Raw genomic sequence first — 17850 nt, forward strand, 5'->3', positions numbered from 1 at the left:
ATGTCAGCGCCGGACGAGCGATGGAGCTTCCTTGAGAGCTTCACCATGCAGCTGCTGCAGCTCCGGCCGGACAGGTGGAACAAGTTCGAGGGCAGCGAGGAGGCCAGGGCCATGCTGGACGAGTTCTTCAGGCAGCCGGATGTGCCGGAGCTGGTGCTGGCGCTGAGCCCCGCCGGGCAGCTCCAGGCGACCGCCTGCTTCCCCCCCGCCCTCAAAGCCAAGGGCACCTACTTCGTGAAGAGGAAGAAGGAGAACATCACGCAGGAGAACTGCAGGGCTGCCCTGCTGGTGGGGGACATCAGCCCCTCGCCGGTGGAGCAGCTGATCACCGTGGTGGAGGAGGTGGGTGGCCCTGGGCTCCCTGCCGCTGGAATCGGAGGTGGATGTGAAAGCAGCTGGGGGACATTAATGGGATCACAGAGAGGGTGGTGATGCACTGAAACAGGCTGCCCAAGGAGGCTGTGGATTCCCCCCTCCTGGAGGTATTCGAGGCCAGGCTGGATGTGGCTCTGGGCAGCCTGGTCTGGTGGTTGGTGAGATCCTTTTCAACCCAGGCCATTCTGATTCTATGAAAATCCTTGTGCTCACTTCAGGGTTCCCCATCAGGACACAGAGCTGGTGCCAGACACAAGAAGGGGGGCTCTCCTGGGTCCCCTTGTTGTTTAAAAACTATAATTCCCCATACCTGGGAATTGTCAGAGGGCATTTCATATTTCTATGTGGGATCCCTCTTCCCAAACAACAGCGCCCTTAGTGCATTGACCCCCTACTCCGTGCACACCCCAATGCGGGGCAGGAGCTGCTCCCAGAGCTGGGATTAGAGGAATCCCTCAGAGCCCACCCAAGGCCGTGCCCACGCTGAGCAGAACTCAGGAGGCCGTGTCCTGCAGGTCGTGTGCTCCCTGCTGCTGAGTGAGGAGCACCTGGCAAGCTGTCCTGGTGTGGTGGCAGAGGACATCGCGCGCCGTGCCTGCAGGCTGAGGAACGACATGTTTGTGATGGGCGGCAAGATCCAGGGGAAACCACTGCTGCCAATGCCTGAGCACCTGGATGACAGTGATGGGACCCGCACGGTGCTGGAGTGGTGGGTGCTGGGGAGGACCGGGAGCTGCTGCAGGCAGCAGTGGGAATGGGGATGGCTCTTTCCTGGCCCTGTGCTGCCCACGCTGACCTGCGCTCTGTTCAGATGGACAGCTGGCATCTGGCAGCGGGGCTGTGCGCCAGGGCCCTGGGAGCGGCTGCCCCAGGCGGGCAGGGCTGGGGATGACTGTGGGGCTCCTGGAGCTGTTTGGGGCTGTAACCCAGCTGTCCTCCAGCCTGGAGGAGCCGGTGGACAATTCCATGCTGCACTCCATCGAGACAATCGTCATCGACTGGTCTCACCAGATCAGGGAAATCCTGAACAGGGACTCAGCACAGCCGCTGCTGGAAGGGCTGCACCCTCTGCCCAGGGCAGAGTTTGAGTTCTGGCGCACCAGGAGCCTCCACCTGCAGTGCATCAACGAACAGGTACGGCTGTGCTGGGGGTGGCCAGGCTGTTTCCCCACCTGAGCTCAACTGTGCGCCCCCCACAGCTGCTCTCGCCGCGGGTGACGGCCCTGGCTGAGATCCTGGAGAAGGCCGACAGCTGCTACTGGCCGGCACTGCAGGCCATGTTCAGGGACGTCAGTGCAGGTGAGGCTCTGGGTGATGTGTGAGCTCCAATATTTGCACGAGGCATCCCAGGTGCCCACGCTGTTTCTCACCTGTGCCAGGCTTGCAGGAAGCCAACAACATCAGCCTCTACCTTCAGCCGCTGCAGATCCTACTAGAAGAGATGGAGCAGGCAGAGTACTTCCAGGTGAGTTCCAGGTGGAGGAACAGCAGCACGGTGCCCACCCCTGGCACAGCATTGCTGTGTCCCTGTGCTGACAGGGCTCTGCTCCCACAGCTGCGGCCATACATTGACAGAGTGCTGTACACCGTCTGTCTCACCTGGGTGCACTCTGAGCACTACAGCACACCGTCCTGCATCATCGTCATCCTGCAGGAGATCTGCAACCTCCTCATTGAGATGGTATGGGGGGTGGCTCAGGGAGCAGAGCCTCATGCCTGGTGTGCTGGGCTGCAGGGAACCACCAGGTGCTCCAGGGGCTCCCCCTGCCCACGGTGGCTTTTTTCCATCCTAGACCCGAAATTTCCTGAGTCCCGAGGAAGTGATGAAGGGGCTGCAAGGAGAGCTTGACGAGACCTTGGAGAACATCAAGTTGAGCATTTCCACCATCGAGAAGTTCTTCCAGTCCTACGACCACTGCTGCTCTGACCTGCTGCCCTCCTTGTTCACGGCATGTGTGGGGATGGTGTGGGTCCTCCTTCTCACAGCCTACTGTGCTGACAGCCTCATCCCTCCCCAGGAGAAGGAGCCACAGCTCTGGGAGTTCCCTCGCTCCCTCGTCTTCAGGAGGTTGGATGCCTTCCTGCACCGGCTGAAGATCATTGAGGTGAGAATGCAGCTCTGTGGTCACAGAGGTGGAAACATGGATGCAAAATGCAGCACTGCTTTTGCTTGGCAGGAGCTGTATGAGACAGCCATGGAGTTCCTGAAGCTGGAGAAAGCAGAGCTGGGTGGGGTGAAGGGGAACATCCTGGGGCACCAGGTGCTGCAGATCTATGAGGAGGTCTCCGAGCTCACCAAGGAATTCACTGATTGTAAATACGATCCCTTGGATCCTGAGGATGAGGTGAGTGGCTGCTGGGATGGAAAGTTTGCATCACCTCTTGCTGGAAGGCTGCATGTAAAATTCATCGCCTTTGTGCTGGCGCTGGGGATGACCACGGGCTCTGGGGCTGAGTGAACCCTCCTGGAGCTACTGGTGCTGCGCCTGCTCTGAGCACCGCCTTGTCATTGGCAGCAATTGAACCAGGATTTTACGGAGTTCCAGAGCAAGATTCAGGACCTGGACAGGCGGATGGCCACCATCCTGTGCCAGGGCTTTGATGACTGCAATAGCCTGAGGTCGGCCATGAAGGTGCGTGGTGCCCACAGGTTGGGGTGGGCACTGGGTGCTGCTGGCACTCAGACCCGCAGCAGTGCCATGGGTACAGGAGGAGTGTTCTCTCCCCTCAGCTGGTGCACATGTTCTCCTCTCTGCTGGAGCGCCCGCTGCTCCGTGCTGCTGTGTCCCTGCAGTGCTCGGGGCTGCTGGCCACATTCAGTGCTGAGCTGGACGATGTGAAGCGACTGTTTGACACGTGGACACGTGCTGGTGCTGCTGTGCCTGTGCATACCAACATGCCTCCCGTGGCCGGGCAGCTGCAGTGGGCACTGGAGCTGCAGGAGAGGCTGCAGGGGACGCACCAGGAGCTCTTTGCCATTAACCACCCGTACGTGAGACTCAGCCCCAGCGCTATGGGGATGTGGGGCAGGATATGTCCCAGCTATGGCAGCTGTCTGCTGTGCTTCTGACAGTGCGATGACCAGCCCTGAGGCCACACTGGTGTCTGGGAAATATGAAGAAATGATGGAGCTTCTACAGGGCTACTGTGAGCAGGTGTATGCAGTATGGGCGAGCGGGGCTGACCAGGACTGCCTCTTCCACCTGGAGCAGCCCCTGATCCACAGGGACCCCAGCTCCTCCCTCATCAGCGTGAACTTCAACAGGAAGGTGATGCCAGCAGTGATGCACTTGGATGCAGACTGATCCTACATACCACCAAACATTTTGCATTTTCCTAACAAGCACTGTCTCCCCCATGGTGTATTCTTGCAGCTCACTGCTGTCCTGCGGGAGGTGAAGTACCTGGGCTTCCAGAAGCAGAAGGACATCCCAGTCGGTGCCGAGAAACTCTTTGCACAGAAGGAGACCTTACAGAAGTTTGTGGACAACCTGGACCTCATGACAGGCTGGTACAACAAGGCAAGTGGTTGGTGTTGGTGCTGGTCCGTGTCCCAGGTGCTGCCCTGCTGAGTGCCAGTCAGGTTCTGGGGAGCTCGTGGGGAGGTGGGAGTAGCTATAGACAGGTACCTATAGACAGGGAGTACCTGGTGACCACAGGGCTGGCCCTCCTGCAGGTGAAGCAGACGGCGCTGCCCGTGGAGCTCCCACTGGTGGCAGCGGAGCTGGAGGCCATCGACGGCCGTCTGGTCACTGCAGAGCAGACCCTGTGCTGGAACCACGATGGTATGAGTGACGCAGGCCCTGCAGATGGGAGCTGTGGGTCCTGGGGGGACCGTCCCCCATCTCCGTGCCCAAAATGCCATCCCCTTCCTGCAAACCCCCTCCCCACTCACCTCCACCCAGATCTGCCTGAGCCGTGTCGTCTGCATTTTCCTCCCTCCTAGGTGTGATGGAATACATTCAGGAGATGAGAGAGATCTTGTATGACTTAAACACCAGAATGCAGAAATCAAAGCTAAACGTGGAAAATATCAGCCAGCTCATGGAGGTAGGCACTCTGGCTGCTTGCTGTAGCCATGCTGTCCCCATTGTGCACGCTGCAGGATTTACCTTTTGGCACCCTGTGCTACGCAGGAGTGCTCAGCCACTCCCGTGTTTGAGAGGAAGGACAACAAGGAGGCAGCATTGCTGGACCTGGATGGACGGGCGAGCAATGTGGCTCGGCGCTATGCAGCCATCCGGGAGGCGAGCAGCAGGATTGAGGCCATGGTGCAGGTGTGCACAGCCCAGGGTGCTTCCAGCAGGACCAGCTGAGCACAGGGCACCTATCTGCAAAGTGCTGGGAGCTGGGGCACCTGCTGTGCACTGATTGACAAACATTGGGTTGGTTTCCTTTGACTTGCAGGAGAATGCAGAGCTGTTCAAGGCTGATACGTCATCGCAGATCTGGCTGGACTACGTGAAATACATTGACAAAGTGGTGTTGGATGGGCTCTTCACACTCGTTCACAAATCCTTGAAGCTGCTGCTCACCAACATGGCCCCCAATGTACGTCCAGGTTTGCTCTGCCACTCCGTGCCCACATTCACCCCCACGCACTGTTCCTCCCCCTGGGGGTTCTGTTCAGTGGTGCGGCTGTTCCATCCCCGCCGTGGGGTCCATAGGAACACTCAGGCGCCGCTCTCTTCCAGGCACACGTGGCCCCACTGTTCGAGGTGTGCATGGAGCTGTGTGATGGCGCAGTGGGGTTCCGGCCCTCGTTGGATGTGACGGATGAGAACAGCTTCCTGAAGCTGCTGGAGGACCTGCTGGCTGACATCTATGGCTGTGCAGCATGCATACCCCGGCTGCTGGAGGGGAAGCTGAGCTACAAGGTGGGTTCCCGGGGGCGAGTGCACCCCTGCAGCCGCAGGCAGTGCCTGGAGCTGTGCCATCCCCACAGTCTGAGCTGGAGGAGGAGGTGGAGCTCAGCAGGATGCGGGAGGAGGTGATGTCGCTGGCGGCTGATGCCATGGCCGAGGGCATGGAGCACTGCGCCAGCTTCGAGCAGTATGCAGAGCTGTGGCTTGAGGGCCCTGAAGAGTTTCTGCAGCACTTCCTCACCTTCCAGAGCTCCCCCAGCCCCGGACAGCCTGAGGGTCCCTCACATGAGGGACTTCCATCGCTGCAGCTATTCCAGGAGGAGGTATGGGGAGGACGTGGGGACACACGGTGCCTGGGAACTGTCAGCTGCGGGCTGTGACTGACTCCATCCTGCAGATCAATGCGTGCGAGGAGCTGTGCCAGGAGGTGTCGGGCTTTGCCAGCACTGTGGTGTTTGGGGGGTGGCTGCAGAGCGACTGCCGCCCCTTCAAGCAGGTGCTGCTGAGCGCTGCACGCAGCCGGGGCCAGGCACTGCGGCAGCACCTCACCGACCACGTCACCAGCAGGTAATAAGGGATGGCACTGCTGGGGGGCACAGCACCCCGAGCCCCTCTGAGACCCCATCCGCACCCAGCCTGCAGGAGCTGGAAGCCTTCATCAAGGAAACCACTGCTGGCTTGAGCAAGCCGGTGCAAGAGGGAGATTATGATGGGCTGGTGGAGGTGATGGGGCACCTGCTGAGGGTGAAGGACCGACAGGCAGCCACCGATGGCATGTTTGGGCCCCTGAAGGAAACCATTGCACTGCTCAGTATGTTTGGGGAGGAGATGCCTGAGGAGGTGCACCAGCAGCTCCAGGTGAGCGGTTCAGGGTGCGGGGTGAGGCACAGGCTCGTGGGACGGGCTGTAATGCAGTGTATGATGCAGGAGCTGCCCGAGCAGTGGGACAACACCAAGAAGCTCTCCTTCCACGTGAAGCAGAACGTGGCACCTCTGCAAACGAACGAGGTCAACATCATCCGCAGGAAATGCCAGCAGTTCGAGGTGTGGCGCTGGGGGGAGCGGGGACAAACTGGTGGCTCCAGATGACCCTTGTGCCCCCCAGACACCAAGCCCTCTGTGTCCTGCAGGCCCAGCAGCACGCCTTCAGGGAGAAGTTCCGCGAAAAAGCCCCTTTCTCCTACACTGACCCGGAGCCCTACAGATCCCTCAGCAAGGTAGGGAGGGCGATGCCTGGCCATGCTGCACTGCTGGGCAGTTCCAGACAGGAGAGCCACCGCACAGTGCTGTTCCCCAGGGCAGGACAAGCATCCCCAGGGCAGGGCACGTGGTCACTGGCTGAGCCCTTTTCCTTGTCTCCTCCAGCAACAGAGGAGCATTGCTGCCATGGAGAGCGACATGGCCGCACTGTCCAAGTCAGCCGGGCTGTTTGAAGTGGCCGTCCCAGAGTATAAGCAGCTCAAAGCGTGCCACAGGGATGTGCGACTGCTGAAGCGGCTCTGGGACATGATTGTGCTGGTATGTGCTGTACTCTGCAAGGCAGTGCAGTGCAGAGGGTGCCACCGTTCTGCTCTGTGCACTGGGCTGGGTGCACGTGTCCTCTGAAAGTGTCCTCCTGACTGCAGGTCAACACGAGCATCGATGATTGGAAAACCACCAGATGGAAGGATATCAACGTGGAGCAGATGGATATCGACTGCAAGAAATTTGCTAAAGACATTCGAAGCTTGGATAAGGAGATGAGAAGCTGGGATGCATTCACAGGGCTGGACAACAATGTGAAGAACATGATGACATCCCTGCGTGCTGTGAATGAGCTGCAGAACCCGGCCATCAGGGATCGGCACTGGCATGAGCTCATGCAGGCAACCAAGGTGTGCTCCGGGCCAACAGAGGGGAGGCTGCACCGGGGGGCCATGCCCAACAATGTTGGTTCTGCCACAGGTGAACTTCACCATGTCCAAAGACACAACCCTGGCGGATCTGCTGCAGCTGAACCTGCACAAGTTCGAGGATGAGGTTCGTGGCATCGTGGACAAAGCTGTGAAGGAGTCAGGGATGGAGAAGGTACGGTAATTGATCCCTGCTCGGTTTGCACCTGCTTTACGGAGAGCCCCCACAGCAGCACCCGGCCCCTGCAACTCGTGCCCATTTCTCACACTGAAGGTGCTGAGCGCCCTGGACAGTACCTGGGCCACAATGCAGTTCGAGCACGAGCCGCACTCCAGGACGGGCATCATGCTCCTCAAGTCGGACGAAGTGCTCATCGAGACGCTGGAGGACAACCAAGTGCAGCTGCAGAACCTGATGGCCTCCAAGTACCTCGCCTTCTTCCTCCAGGAAGTGTCGGGCTGGCAGCAGAAGCTGTCGACCGCCGACTCCGTGATCAGCATCTTGTTTGAGGTGCAGAGGACGTGGAGTCACCTGGAGAGCATCTTCATCGGCTCTGAAGACATCCGCAGCCAGCTGCCAGAGGACTCCAGGAAGTTTGATTCCATCGATAAGGACTTCAGAGTGAGAAGCCCGACCCTTCCTGCGCCCCAGAGCTCACTGCTGCTTCAGGTACAGCCCAGTCCTTTTTGTCTTGCAGGAACTAATGGCCGACGCAGTAAAAACCCCCAATGTCATCGAAGCTACCAACAAACCCGGTCTCTTTGGCAAACTGGAGGCACTGCAGAAGAGGTGGGTTTGGGTCATCCTGATGAAGCGTTGTGGAGAAACCTCACAGTCTGTTCTAAGGCCAAAGGAGAAGTTTGCTTTCCCCAGCAGCCAAAGCGTCATCTCCCTTAACATCATTACTCTGCAAATGCTAAAAATGAGCACGCTTTTTTAGCTATTTTTTTTTTCCTTCTTGCTTCCAGACTGGCTGTCTGTGAGAAGGCTTTGGCTGAATACCTGGAGACAAAGCGACTGGCCTTCCCCAGATTCTACTTCATTTCCTCTGCGGATCTGCTTGACATTCTGTCTAACGGGAACGAGCCAGCTGAGGTATGGGCTGAGCACAAGCCAGGAGGCACATCCCATCCCTCTCATATCCTGACATATTGCAGGTGTCTTAAATCTTCCAAACTGAAGAGCATCTCTGACCCACCGGGGCACAGGGATGCAGCACCCTGAGCTGCAAAACACCCTCTGACCTCAATGGGGCTCCTTCCCCTGCTGCCCACAGGTGTCCCGTCACCTCTCGAAGCTGTTTGACAGTCTCGCTAAGCTGAAGTTCAAGATGAGCCCAGACAAAAAGCCTCTGAAGGTGGCCGTGGGGATGTTCAGCAAAGAGGAGGAGTTTGTGCCTCTGGATGCAGAGTGCGATCTGTCCGGGCAGGTCAGCAGGGGCTGGAAGCTGCTGCACGTGGGGTGGGGGCTGTGGGGTCCGGGCTGAGAGGAAACCTAGAACAGAGCTGCAGCAATGGAGAATGTAAAAGCACTGAGCTGTGCAGCCCCTCTGCAGCATGGTCTGTCTGCTCACCCCCATAACCTGCAGTTCGTATTGTCAGGTGGCGCCGTATACTGGGGGCTTTCATGCAGCTTTTAATCAAGTGGGGAGAGCGGTGCTCAGCCCTGAGTGTGCACCAGCACGGTGTACAGGGCGAGCAGCTGCGTGCGTCAGGCATGCATTCATTGGTGCTCCCTGCTCTGATGTCCCCTGGGCACAGCGCAGTGGCTCTGGTCCCCATGCAGAGCCAAGGGATGGTTCTGGCCATGTGGGCTGCTGTGAGCCTGCAGCAGGAGGGCAGTTCCGTGCCTGTGTGTGGCCAGAAGCAAACAGGGCTGGGAAATGCTCACAGTTCCACTCACACAGGTGGAGGTGTGGCTGAACCGCGTGCTGGACAGCATGCGTTCCACATTGCAGCACCTGATCCCTGAGGCTGTGGCCAGCTATGAGGACAAGCCACGGGAGCAGTGGCTGTTTGACTACCCTGCACAGGTAGGGCTGCCACAGGGCAGGGCTGGGCTGAGAGGCCGGCGCCTGACCCACCGATGGATGTTCTGTCTGCTTAATTGATTGCAGGTTGCTCTGACTTGCACCCAGATCTGGTGGACCACAGAAGTCGGCATTGCCTTTGCAAGGCTGGAGGAGGGCTATGAAAATGCAATTAAGGACTATAACAAGAAGCAGGTTTGTCTCCCGCTGACCCTGTCCTGCAGTCCCTGCTGCTGTCAGGCAGACGGGCAGGAAAGCATGATGTAATTTTTCTCTTTGTCACTTCTCCCTCAGATCACTCAGCTAAACGCACTGATCTCACTGCTCATTGGAAACTTGTCCGCGGGAGACAGAATGAAGATCATGACAATCTGCACCATTGACGTGCACGCCAGAGACGTCGTGGCCAAAATGATCCTCACAAAGGTAGAAGTCGCCAGATGATATTTTCACTGCTTTCTCAGCACCTCTGAGCTTTACTCCCATTATTACCCTTTCTAAAGTGTGCAAAGCAGCTAAAGTGTGTGAGGAGGTCAGGGGGGAAGCAAAGGTACCCGGAGCACTGCAGGGGGATGGAATCCCTTTGGGGGGACCTGGTTCTGGGTTGGAGCAGCCCAAGGAACGTCCTCCCCCCCCCCCCCCCCAAGGAACACCCCAACGGTGTGGGGAGGAGCGGGTGGTGATGGCTGCTCCGCAGGTGGAGAGCGCGCAGGCGTTCGCATGGCAGTCACAGCTGCGGCACCGCTGGGACGAGGGCCGGAGGCACTGCTACGCCAACATCTGTGATGCACAGCTGCAGTACTCCTACGAGTACCTGGGCAACACACCACGGCTCGTCATCACCCCGCTGACAGACCGGTAGGGCTCAGCTCCCCGTGTCCCAGTTCGGCTCCATGTTGCTGTGCTCAGCCCCCACCATCGCCCCCCAGGTGCTACATCACCCTGACGCAGTCCCTGCATCTCTTCATGGGAGGAGCCCCTGCCGGCCCTGCGGGCACCGGGAAAACAGAAACCACCAAGGACCTGGGCCGGGCAGTGGGCATGATGGTGTACGTCTTCAACTGCTCTGAGCAGATGGACTATAAGGTAGGGGAGGGGGGAGAGCCCTCAGGTGCACCGCTGCCTGTGCTGCAGTTCCCACGGCCGTGCCCTGAAAAGGGGCTGGGACCTTGCTCTGCACTCCCAAACCCACAAGAGCTGTGGGGCCAGGCAGCAGCTGCTGGGAGCTGGGGGCTGCCACATTGATGCACATTGCTCCCCAAGGGAGCAGCTCCCAGCTCCAAACAGGAGCAGCTCTTGACAGCATGCTCTGTAACCGATGCTTAGGACGCTCGGAGCCTCTGATGCCTCTTCCCTTTGCTTTGCTCTCCAGTCCTGTGGCAATATCTACAAGGGCCTCGCTCAGACCGGAGCCTGGGGCTGCTTTGATGAGTTCAATCGCATCGCGGTGGAGGTGCTGTCGGTGATTGCAGTGCAGGTGGGTGCCTTTCCTTGTCACTTGGAGGTGAATGGTGCCTGGGTTCTCACTCGGCTGAGAGCAGCCCCACGAGCACCGCAGCGCTGACACCTCTGCTCCCTGCCCAGGTGAAATGTGTTCAGGATGCAATTCGTGCCAAAAAGAAAACGTTCAATTTTCTCGGAGAGAGGATATCGCTGGTGCCATCAGTCGGGCTGTTCATCACCATGAACCCTGGCTATGCAGGACGGACAGAACTGCCCGAAAACTTAAAGGCTCTGTTCAGGTACAGGCAGGCAGATGGGTCACCATTAACCTGACACAGCTGTGACATGAACTGAAGCCTTTGCTCACGTACATGAGGACACTTGTGCATGCTGGTGGTCCTGCTGTAAGAGACCCCCACACTCCTGGAGCACTCAGCTCAGAGCTGTGGGGTGGCTCAGCTGCAGGAGGATGCTCAGAGCACCTGGTTGTGTAATGGGGGCTGGCAGGGGGCTGCATGAGGTTGCCACTTGCTTGTCATTCTAACAGCAGCAGTGCATGATCTGAATGGAAAAACAGGGTGCAAATCTTGATGGCTTGTGGCTGTGTATGCACCCTGCTAACCTGCTTTGCTTCCGCAGACCCTGTGCTATGGTGGTTCCAGACTTCGAGCTCATCTGTGAAATCATGCTGGTTGCAGAAGGCTTTATTGATGCCAAGCTCCTAGCAAGGAAGTTCATTACTTTGTACACACTCTGCAAGGAGCTGCTGTCTAAACAGGTAACAGGACAATATCCCTGGTTCTCTAAGGGAAAGAGTTAACCTGAATTTCAGCCCTGACAGCTTGAGATCCCTCAGTTGGCAATGTGCTGGCTTGCAAAGTCCAGCTCTGTGGCTGAACAAATCCCTCTTCAACACTCACACGGCGTATTTCTGCCTTCTGGAAGAAATCAAGAAGTTCCAAAATAGAATAGAATACAGCTGGCTAAGATGTGAGCGTGCAGATGTTCCACATCTCAGCAGAAGTGATTTACAAGCCAACAGAAATGTGCTTCCCAGGAAGCAAGGCAGACTGCCATCCATTCCTGGGCCCCGGGACAGTCTGCGGGGCGCTGTGCAGACAGCCGAGTGCGGGGTGGAGAGGACATCCCTCTGTGGTTTTGTTTCAAGCAGCTCTCTCATCAAAATGATATTTGTTGCCCACTTGGCAGGATCACTATGACTGGGGTCTGCGGGCAATCAAGTCTGTGCTGGTGGTAGCAGGCTCCTTGAAGAGGGGGGACCCAAACCGTGCCGAGGACCAGGTCCTCATGAGAGCCTTACGAGACTTCAACATCCCAAAGATCGTGATGGACGACCTGCCTGTGTTCATGGGGCTGATTGGGGACCTATTCCCTGCTCTGGATGTCCCCAGGAAGAGGGATTTGAACTTTGAGAAGGTGACTCAGCGTGCTGCGGGTGAGGGCCAGGGGGAGGCTGATGGGGTGGAGGGGGATCAGCACCTGCTCTCTCCCAGGTCATCAAGCAGTCGGTGCTGGAGCTGAAGCTGCAGGCGGAGGACAGCTTTGTGCTGAAGGTGGTGCAGCTGGAGGAGCTGCTGCAGGTGCGGCATTCTGTCTTCGTCATCGGCAACGCCGGCTGCGGCAAGTCCCAGGTAGCAGCTGAACACAGCCAGGGGGGGCTGGGAGCTGGGAGAAGGCTGTAGGGCCCCACAGGAGCTGCCACCACCGCTGCAGCAGTCCCATCCCATAGGTGCTGAGGTCGCTCAACAAGACGTACCGCAACATGAAGCGCAAGCCGGTCACTGTGGACCTCGACCCAAAGGCTGTGACCTGCGATGAGCTCTTTGGAATTATCCATCCATCTACACGAGAGTGGAAGGATGGTGAGAGGCCAAAGCTGGCAGGCACCGCTCTGTGGAAGGCGCTTACACTGAGTGGGAGCAGGCTCAGCCAACCCCTCAGCGAGGGGCTGACACGTAGGGAAGTGCCCTCATGAGATGCATCCTTGTGAGCATCTTGTCCGTGGTGCGGTGGCAGCGATGGGAAGCCCTGGGGCTTTTTACTGGGGTGATGGGGAAAGGAGGGAGCGTTGTGCAGGGGAAGCACCAACCCAGCGTGTGCCCCAGCAAACCTGCTCTGACTAGGAAGAGCTGGGCAGGAAAAGCCCACATGTCTCTGTATGGACAGGTCTGTTTTCTTCAACGATGCGTGACCTAGCTAACATCACACATAAGGGGCCCAAGTGGATCATCCTCGATGGTGATATTGACCCCATGTGGATCGAGTCCCTGAACACGGTCATGGATGACAATAAGGTTGGTGCCATCACGCCCAAGGAGCTAGGCTTGTGAACTGAGGATGATAAACCTCTTTGTGCCCGCTCCCCAAAATCCGAGCTGCCCCTGTGACAGGCCTCTTCCTCCAGGTCCTCACCTTGGCCAGCAATGAGCGCATCCCCCTCAACCCCACCATGCGGCTGCTCTTTGAGATCAGCCACCTGCGCACCGCCACGCCGGCCACTGTGTCCCGGGCAGGGATCCTCTACATCAACCCTGCAGACCTGGGCTGGAACCCGTGAGCACAGGGATGGGGACAGGATGGGGATGGGATGGGATGGGATGGGATGGGATGGGATGGGATGGGATGGGATGGGATGGGATGGGATGGGATGGGATGGGATGGGGGGGCCATGATCCCTGCAGCCCTGCTCACCCACCCCTCCACAGTGTGGTGACCAGCTGGATTGAGAAGAGAGCCGTGCAGTCCGAGAAGGCCAATCTGATGATTCTGTTTGATAAGTACGTGCCCGTGTGTCTGGAGAAGCTCAAGTTTGGCTTCAAGAGGATCACCCCTATCCCTGAGATCACGTTGATACAGATGATCCTGTACCTGCTGGAGTGCCTCCTGACACCACAGAACGTGCCACCAGACTCTCCCCGTGAGCTCTATGAGCTCTACTTCATCTTTGCCTGCATCTGGGCCTTCGGTGGGGCCATGTTCCAGGACCAGGTTGGGCTGTGATGCTGTGGGAGCACCAAATGACCACGTTGGCCGTGCTCTGAGTTTTTCTCTTTTGGTTCCCTCCAGCTCATGGATTACCGTGCAGAATTCAGCAAGTGGTGGGTGAACGAGTTCAAAGCCGTCAAATTTCCTGCTCAGGGGACAATTTTTGACTATTACATCGATCCAGAAACAAAGAAATTCATGCCCTGGACTGATAAAGTGCCAGCATTCAAACTTGACCCTGAAGTTCCCTTGCAGGTATTTCCCATAAGCTGTCTGTATAGCCATGCCTTATTTGTTTATTAGCCAGCAATGTTTCCCCTACACACTGTGTGCACACATCTGCAGCACTGCAGGCACTGGGCTGTATGGGATGGCATCAGGTGAACCTGCAGCTCTCTGTAGTTTTGCTTTACTCCTTTTATATATACTTCAGTGAGAGCTGCAAGCTGTAACTCTTCTTTTAGTTTCAGTGCAATGCCTGGCTTTGGATTCTCATGAAAAACATGATTTGCATACATCTTTTGAAATGCTGCAATGATGGAAGGCGGTTGCGTCAAAGATGTGATGGAAAAGGGGAAGCACCGGGGTTGGATTGCACCATGTTTTGGCCAGACAAGACATGGCACACAAGTCTCAGGAATGATGTGTTGTTTTGATGTATCTGATGGCTCCTCTTGTTGGTCAGAAAGCCCTTAGGATAGCCAGGTGCTGAGCTGTTTTGCTGTAGAGAGGGCCCAGATCGTTGCAGTGAGGCATTGCCTTTGCTCAGAGCAGTAGTTAGTAGTGCCCAGAGAAGAGCCCAGCAGCTGCAGGCACACTGCACTGGGGCACAACTGTTGCCTTCCCCAGGCCTCCATGGTGCACACCACCGAGACCGTCCGCATCCGCTACTTCATGGACCTGCTGATGGAGAAGCAGCGGCCGGTGATGCTGGTGGGGAATGCGGGGACGGGGAAGACTGTGCTGATGTGGGACAAGCTCGAAGCACTCAGCACAGATGAGTACCTGGTGCAGTCCGTGCCCTTTAACTTCTACACCACCTCAGCCATGCTGCAGGGTAAGGGCTGTCCACAGCTGCCCCCCTGTGGGCTCAGTTGTGCTTTCCCATGGCCCATGCTCTCCGCCCTTTGCAGCCATCCTGGAGAAGCCCCTGGAGAAGAAGTCAGGGAGGAACTATGGCCCACCAGGCACTAAGAGGCTCATTTACTTCATTGATGACTTGAACATGCCTGAGGTGGACAAGTATGGCACCGTGGCTCCGCACACACTCATCCGGCAGCATATGGACCATGGGCACTGGTAGGCGGCTGCTGGCACGGATGCCATTCAGTGATGCTCAGCTGAGGGCCGGGGCTGCCCCTGGGCACAGGGCAGTGCTGTGGCAGTAGGGGAACCCACCCGAAGGAAATATCACTGTTCTGCACAGGTACGACAGGAACAAACTGACCCTGAAGGACATCCACAACTGTCAGTACGTGTCCTGCATGAACCCAACCGCGGGGTCCTTCACCATTGACTCCAGGCTGCAGGTACGCAGGGCTCACAGTGCTGCTCTCCTGAGGTGGGGGCTGTGTCCCAACCTGGGCTCAGAGCACAGACGGGGCCAGGGAGCTCCTCGGTGCTGGCTGGCTCCATCAGCCCTGCAGGGTGCTGCTCCCCCTGAGTCACTGCTCCTTGCTGCAGCGACACTTCTGCGTCTTCGCCGTGAGCTTCCCCGGCCATGATGCACTGCTGACCATCTACAGCGCCATCCTGGCTCAGCACCTGGCCCTGCAGAAGGTGCCGCTGGCTGTGCAGAGGCTGCAGGAGCAGCTGGTGGCAGCCGCGCTGGGTGAGCTCTGGTGCTGGGTGTGGGGAAGGCAGCGCTGAGCACAGGGAGGGCAGCGCCAGGCGAGGCTCAGCAGCCTGCTCACTGCACACCCTGCCCACAGCCCTGCACCAGCGGGTCACTGCCATCTTCCTGCCCACTGCCATCAAGTTCCACTACCTCTTCAATCTCCGAGACCTCTCCAACATATTCCAGGTACTGGGCTGGTTGTTCCTGTTGAAGTGCATTTATTCCTTTCCTTCCTTTGTTGTGCATGCTTGCAGCACCCCGTGTCCCTGCCCCGGTGCCGTGACCTTTTCCCAAAGCTGCTCTTTAACTCAGTTTTGAGCAGCAGCAAACAAACCCCGTGGGCTGAGGGTCCCTGCGTTTGCAGGGACTGCTGTTCTCCACCCCTGAGTGCCTGCGGAGCCCCGTGGACCTGGTGAGGCTCTGGATGCACGAAGCTGAGCGGGTCTACGGGGACAAGCTCGTTGATGACAAGGATCAGAAAAGCTTTGGGAAAATGCTAACTGACACCTGCAAGAAATTCTTTGCTGTAAGCTGTGCTGGAAAAGGAGGGCATGACAGCTGGGGGGTTGCGATGATGCTGAGTGCAGCCGTGCCAGGAGCCCTGCAGCAGGACAGGGTCCCTTCCACATGCCCACTGCTGCCACTCCTCTTCCAGGACCTCAGCGAAGAGACAGTGTTTGCCAAGCCCAACATCTACTGCCACTTTGCCCAGGGCATCAGGGAGCCCAAGTACATGCCAGTGCCGAGCTGGCCATCGCTCAACAAGCTGCTGGGAGAGGCCTTGGACAGCTACAATGAGGTCAATGCGGTGATGAACCTGGTGAGCTCACGCTGCAGGACTGCATGATTTGGGGGCATTCACTGCTTTTGGCACTGTGATTCAGGACAGTAATCCCTCTCTCACATTTTCCTTAGGTGCTCTTTGAGGACGCGGTGTCTCACGTTTGCAGAATCAATCGGATCCTGGAGTCCCCCCGAGGCAACGCGCTGCTGGTGGGGGTGGGGGGCAGCGGGAAGCAGAGCCTTTCCCGGCTTGCTGCTTACATCAGCTCTCTAGAGGTGTTTCAGATGACGCTGAGGAAGGGATACGGCATCCCAGACCTGAAGGTGAGAGTGGGTCTCCCCGCATTCCCCCCAAGCCCGGGGCAGCTCAGCCATGCCTTGACAATCCTTGCTTCCCCAGCTGGACCTCGCCTCGCAGTACATCAAGGCAGCCATAAAGAATGTTCCTACAGTGTTCCTGATGACGGACTCCCAAGTGGCAGAGGAATCGTTCTTGGTCCTGATCAATGACTTTCTGGCATCTGGGGAGGTGCCAGGGCTTTTCCAGGATGATGAATTGGAAAACATTATCAGTGCCATGAGGCCACAAGTGAAGTTCCTCGGGTTGCCAGACTCAAGGGAAAACTGCTGGAAATTATTTATAGAGAGAGTCAGGCGTCAGCTGAAGGTAGGTGTGCGCCTGGGAGTGGTGTTTGTGAAGGCTTCTGACATCTTTAATCCAAAGTCTGTTTGCAAACACGACGCAGACTGTTGTGGTTTTGTTACGCTGTTATGAGTGTGAGCAAAAGGTGTGTTCAAAGGATCCCCAGCGCCTCGTGCCCTGAGGCCCAGAGGTGCAGCTGCTGACACCCACAGGTTTCCCTCTTGAGCGGAAGGCTGTGTGCGTGCAGCCACCTGGCTGTGGTCAAAGGGAGCTGGGGCTGGCTTGTCCCCACCAAGCAGAGCAAGGCACACCACTGCCAACCATCCACGGGCACAGGGTCAGGACTTCAATGGGAGGGAGGAGAAGTCTCCACATGCAGCAGTGGGGACCAGCAGCCACCCTCCTCACCAGCACTGCCTGTTCCAGGTGATCCTGTGCTTCTCCCCCGTGGGCTCCACTCTGCGCGTGCGGGCGAGGAGGTTCCCTGCCATAGTCAACTGCACGGCCATCGACTGGTTCCACGAGTGGCCAGAGGACGCCCTGGTGTCTGTCAGCAGCAGGTTCCTGGAGGAGACGGGGGACATTGAGGTGAGCATTGCCGGGCACGCACCTAGCACTTGGCTTCACCCCTCACATTCATGCACGGTGTTACAGAGCTCACTGTGCTGCTCTGCTGCAGCCCGAGGTCAAGGTCTCCATCAGCCAGTTCATGTCCTATGTCCACATGAGTGTGAAGGAGATGTCCCAGACCTACCTGGCTGTGGAGCGACGCTATAACTACACCACACCAAAGACCTTCCTGGAGCAGATAAAGCTCTACCAAAACCTGCTGTCTAAGAAGAGGAGCGAGCTTACTGCCAAAATTGAGAGGCTGGAGAACGGCCTGACAAAGCTGCAGAGCACGGCCTCACAGGTGGGCATGGTCCAGCTCCATCCTGAGGAGGGATGGTGGGCACGAGAGCAGGGCTTGGTCCCA

The 17850-nt window shown here is 57.7% G+C and overlaps 1 protein-coding gene across 2 annotated transcripts in view; it reads left to right on the forward strand.

Annotated features, from left to right (window-relative positions):
* Nucleotides 1-17850, forward strand: part of DNAH17 (dynein axonemal heavy chain 17) — a 27531-nt gene continuing 9681 nt past the window's right edge. The window contains exons 1-56 of one of the 2 annotated variants that reach the window (XM_042883796.1): nucleotides 1-342; nucleotides 891-1084; nucleotides 1317-1509; nucleotides 1575-1674; nucleotides 1755-1840; nucleotides 1931-2056; nucleotides 2169-2324; nucleotides 2394-2480; nucleotides 2553-2720; nucleotides 2892-3008; nucleotides 3107-3363; nucleotides 3449-3644; nucleotides 3750-3896; nucleotides 4052-4160; nucleotides 4322-4425; nucleotides 4512-4652; nucleotides 4783-4926; nucleotides 5070-5252; nucleotides 5321-5563; nucleotides 5638-5807; nucleotides 5876-6098; nucleotides 6168-6284; nucleotides 6371-6457; nucleotides 6606-6758; nucleotides 6866-7114; nucleotides 7185-7307; nucleotides 7407-7754; nucleotides 7831-7922; nucleotides 8102-8228; nucleotides 8410-8562; nucleotides 9040-9165; nucleotides 9250-9357; nucleotides 9457-9588; nucleotides 9860-10020; nucleotides 10092-10248; nucleotides 10535-10639; nucleotides 10747-10904; nucleotides 11245-11383; nucleotides 11815-12042; nucleotides 12120-12257; nucleotides 12356-12488; nucleotides 12793-12920; nucleotides 13031-13179; nucleotides 13332-13614; nucleotides 13693-13866; nucleotides 14461-14668; nucleotides 14745-14910; nucleotides 15038-15140; nucleotides 15295-15442; nucleotides 15543-15634; nucleotides 15813-15974; nucleotides 16104-16268; nucleotides 16364-16555; nucleotides 16632-16898; nucleotides 17301-17462; nucleotides 17554-17787. In XM_042883796.1, the coding sequence (XP_042739730.1) occupies nucleotides 1-342; nucleotides 891-1084; nucleotides 1317-1509; nucleotides 1575-1674; nucleotides 1755-1840; nucleotides 1931-2056; nucleotides 2169-2324; nucleotides 2394-2480; nucleotides 2553-2720; nucleotides 2892-3008; nucleotides 3107-3363; nucleotides 3449-3644; nucleotides 3750-3896; nucleotides 4052-4160; nucleotides 4322-4425; nucleotides 4512-4652; nucleotides 4783-4926; nucleotides 5070-5252; nucleotides 5321-5563; nucleotides 5638-5807; nucleotides 5876-6098; nucleotides 6168-6284; nucleotides 6371-6457; nucleotides 6606-6758; nucleotides 6866-7114; nucleotides 7185-7307; nucleotides 7407-7754; nucleotides 7831-7922; nucleotides 8102-8228; nucleotides 8410-8562; nucleotides 9040-9165; nucleotides 9250-9357; nucleotides 9457-9588; nucleotides 9860-10020; nucleotides 10092-10248; nucleotides 10535-10639; nucleotides 10747-10904; nucleotides 11245-11383; nucleotides 11815-12042; nucleotides 12120-12257; nucleotides 12356-12488; nucleotides 12793-12920; nucleotides 13031-13179; nucleotides 13332-13614; nucleotides 13693-13866; nucleotides 14461-14668; nucleotides 14745-14910; nucleotides 15038-15140; nucleotides 15295-15442; nucleotides 15543-15634; nucleotides 15813-15974; nucleotides 16104-16268; nucleotides 16364-16555; nucleotides 16632-16898; nucleotides 17301-17462; nucleotides 17554-17787 (9153 nt within the window). Of the gene's footprint in view, nucleotides 343-890; nucleotides 1085-1316; nucleotides 1510-1574; nucleotides 1675-1754; nucleotides 1841-1930; nucleotides 2057-2168; nucleotides 2331-2393; nucleotides 2481-2552; nucleotides 2721-2891; nucleotides 3009-3106; nucleotides 3364-3448; nucleotides 3645-3749; nucleotides 3897-4051; nucleotides 4161-4321; nucleotides 4426-4511; nucleotides 4653-4782; nucleotides 4927-5069; nucleotides 5253-5320; nucleotides 5564-5637; nucleotides 5808-5875; nucleotides 6099-6167; nucleotides 6285-6370; nucleotides 6458-6605; nucleotides 6759-6865; nucleotides 7115-7184; nucleotides 7308-7406; nucleotides 7755-7830; nucleotides 7923-8101; nucleotides 8229-8409; nucleotides 8563-9039; nucleotides 9166-9249; nucleotides 9358-9456; nucleotides 9589-9859; nucleotides 10021-10091; nucleotides 10249-10534; nucleotides 10640-10746; nucleotides 10905-11244; nucleotides 11384-11814; nucleotides 12043-12119; nucleotides 12258-12355; nucleotides 12489-12792; nucleotides 12921-13030; nucleotides 13180-13331; nucleotides 13615-13692; nucleotides 13867-14460; nucleotides 14669-14744; nucleotides 14911-15037; nucleotides 15141-15294; nucleotides 15443-15542; nucleotides 15635-15812; nucleotides 15975-16103; nucleotides 16269-16363; nucleotides 16556-16631; nucleotides 16899-17300; nucleotides 17463-17553; nucleotides 17788-17850 lie in introns of both variants that reach the window. The other variant, XM_042883798.1, reaches the window with a different exon arrangement.

This window comes from Lagopus leucura, unplaced genomic scaffold (genome assembly GCF_019238085.1).
Source record: "Lagopus leucura isolate 7727_CA_CO unplaced genomic scaffold, USGS_WTPT01 Super-Scaffold_100040, whole genome shotgun sequence".
NCBI lineage: Eukaryota > Metazoa > Chordata > Aves > Galliformes > Phasianidae > Lagopus > Lagopus leucura.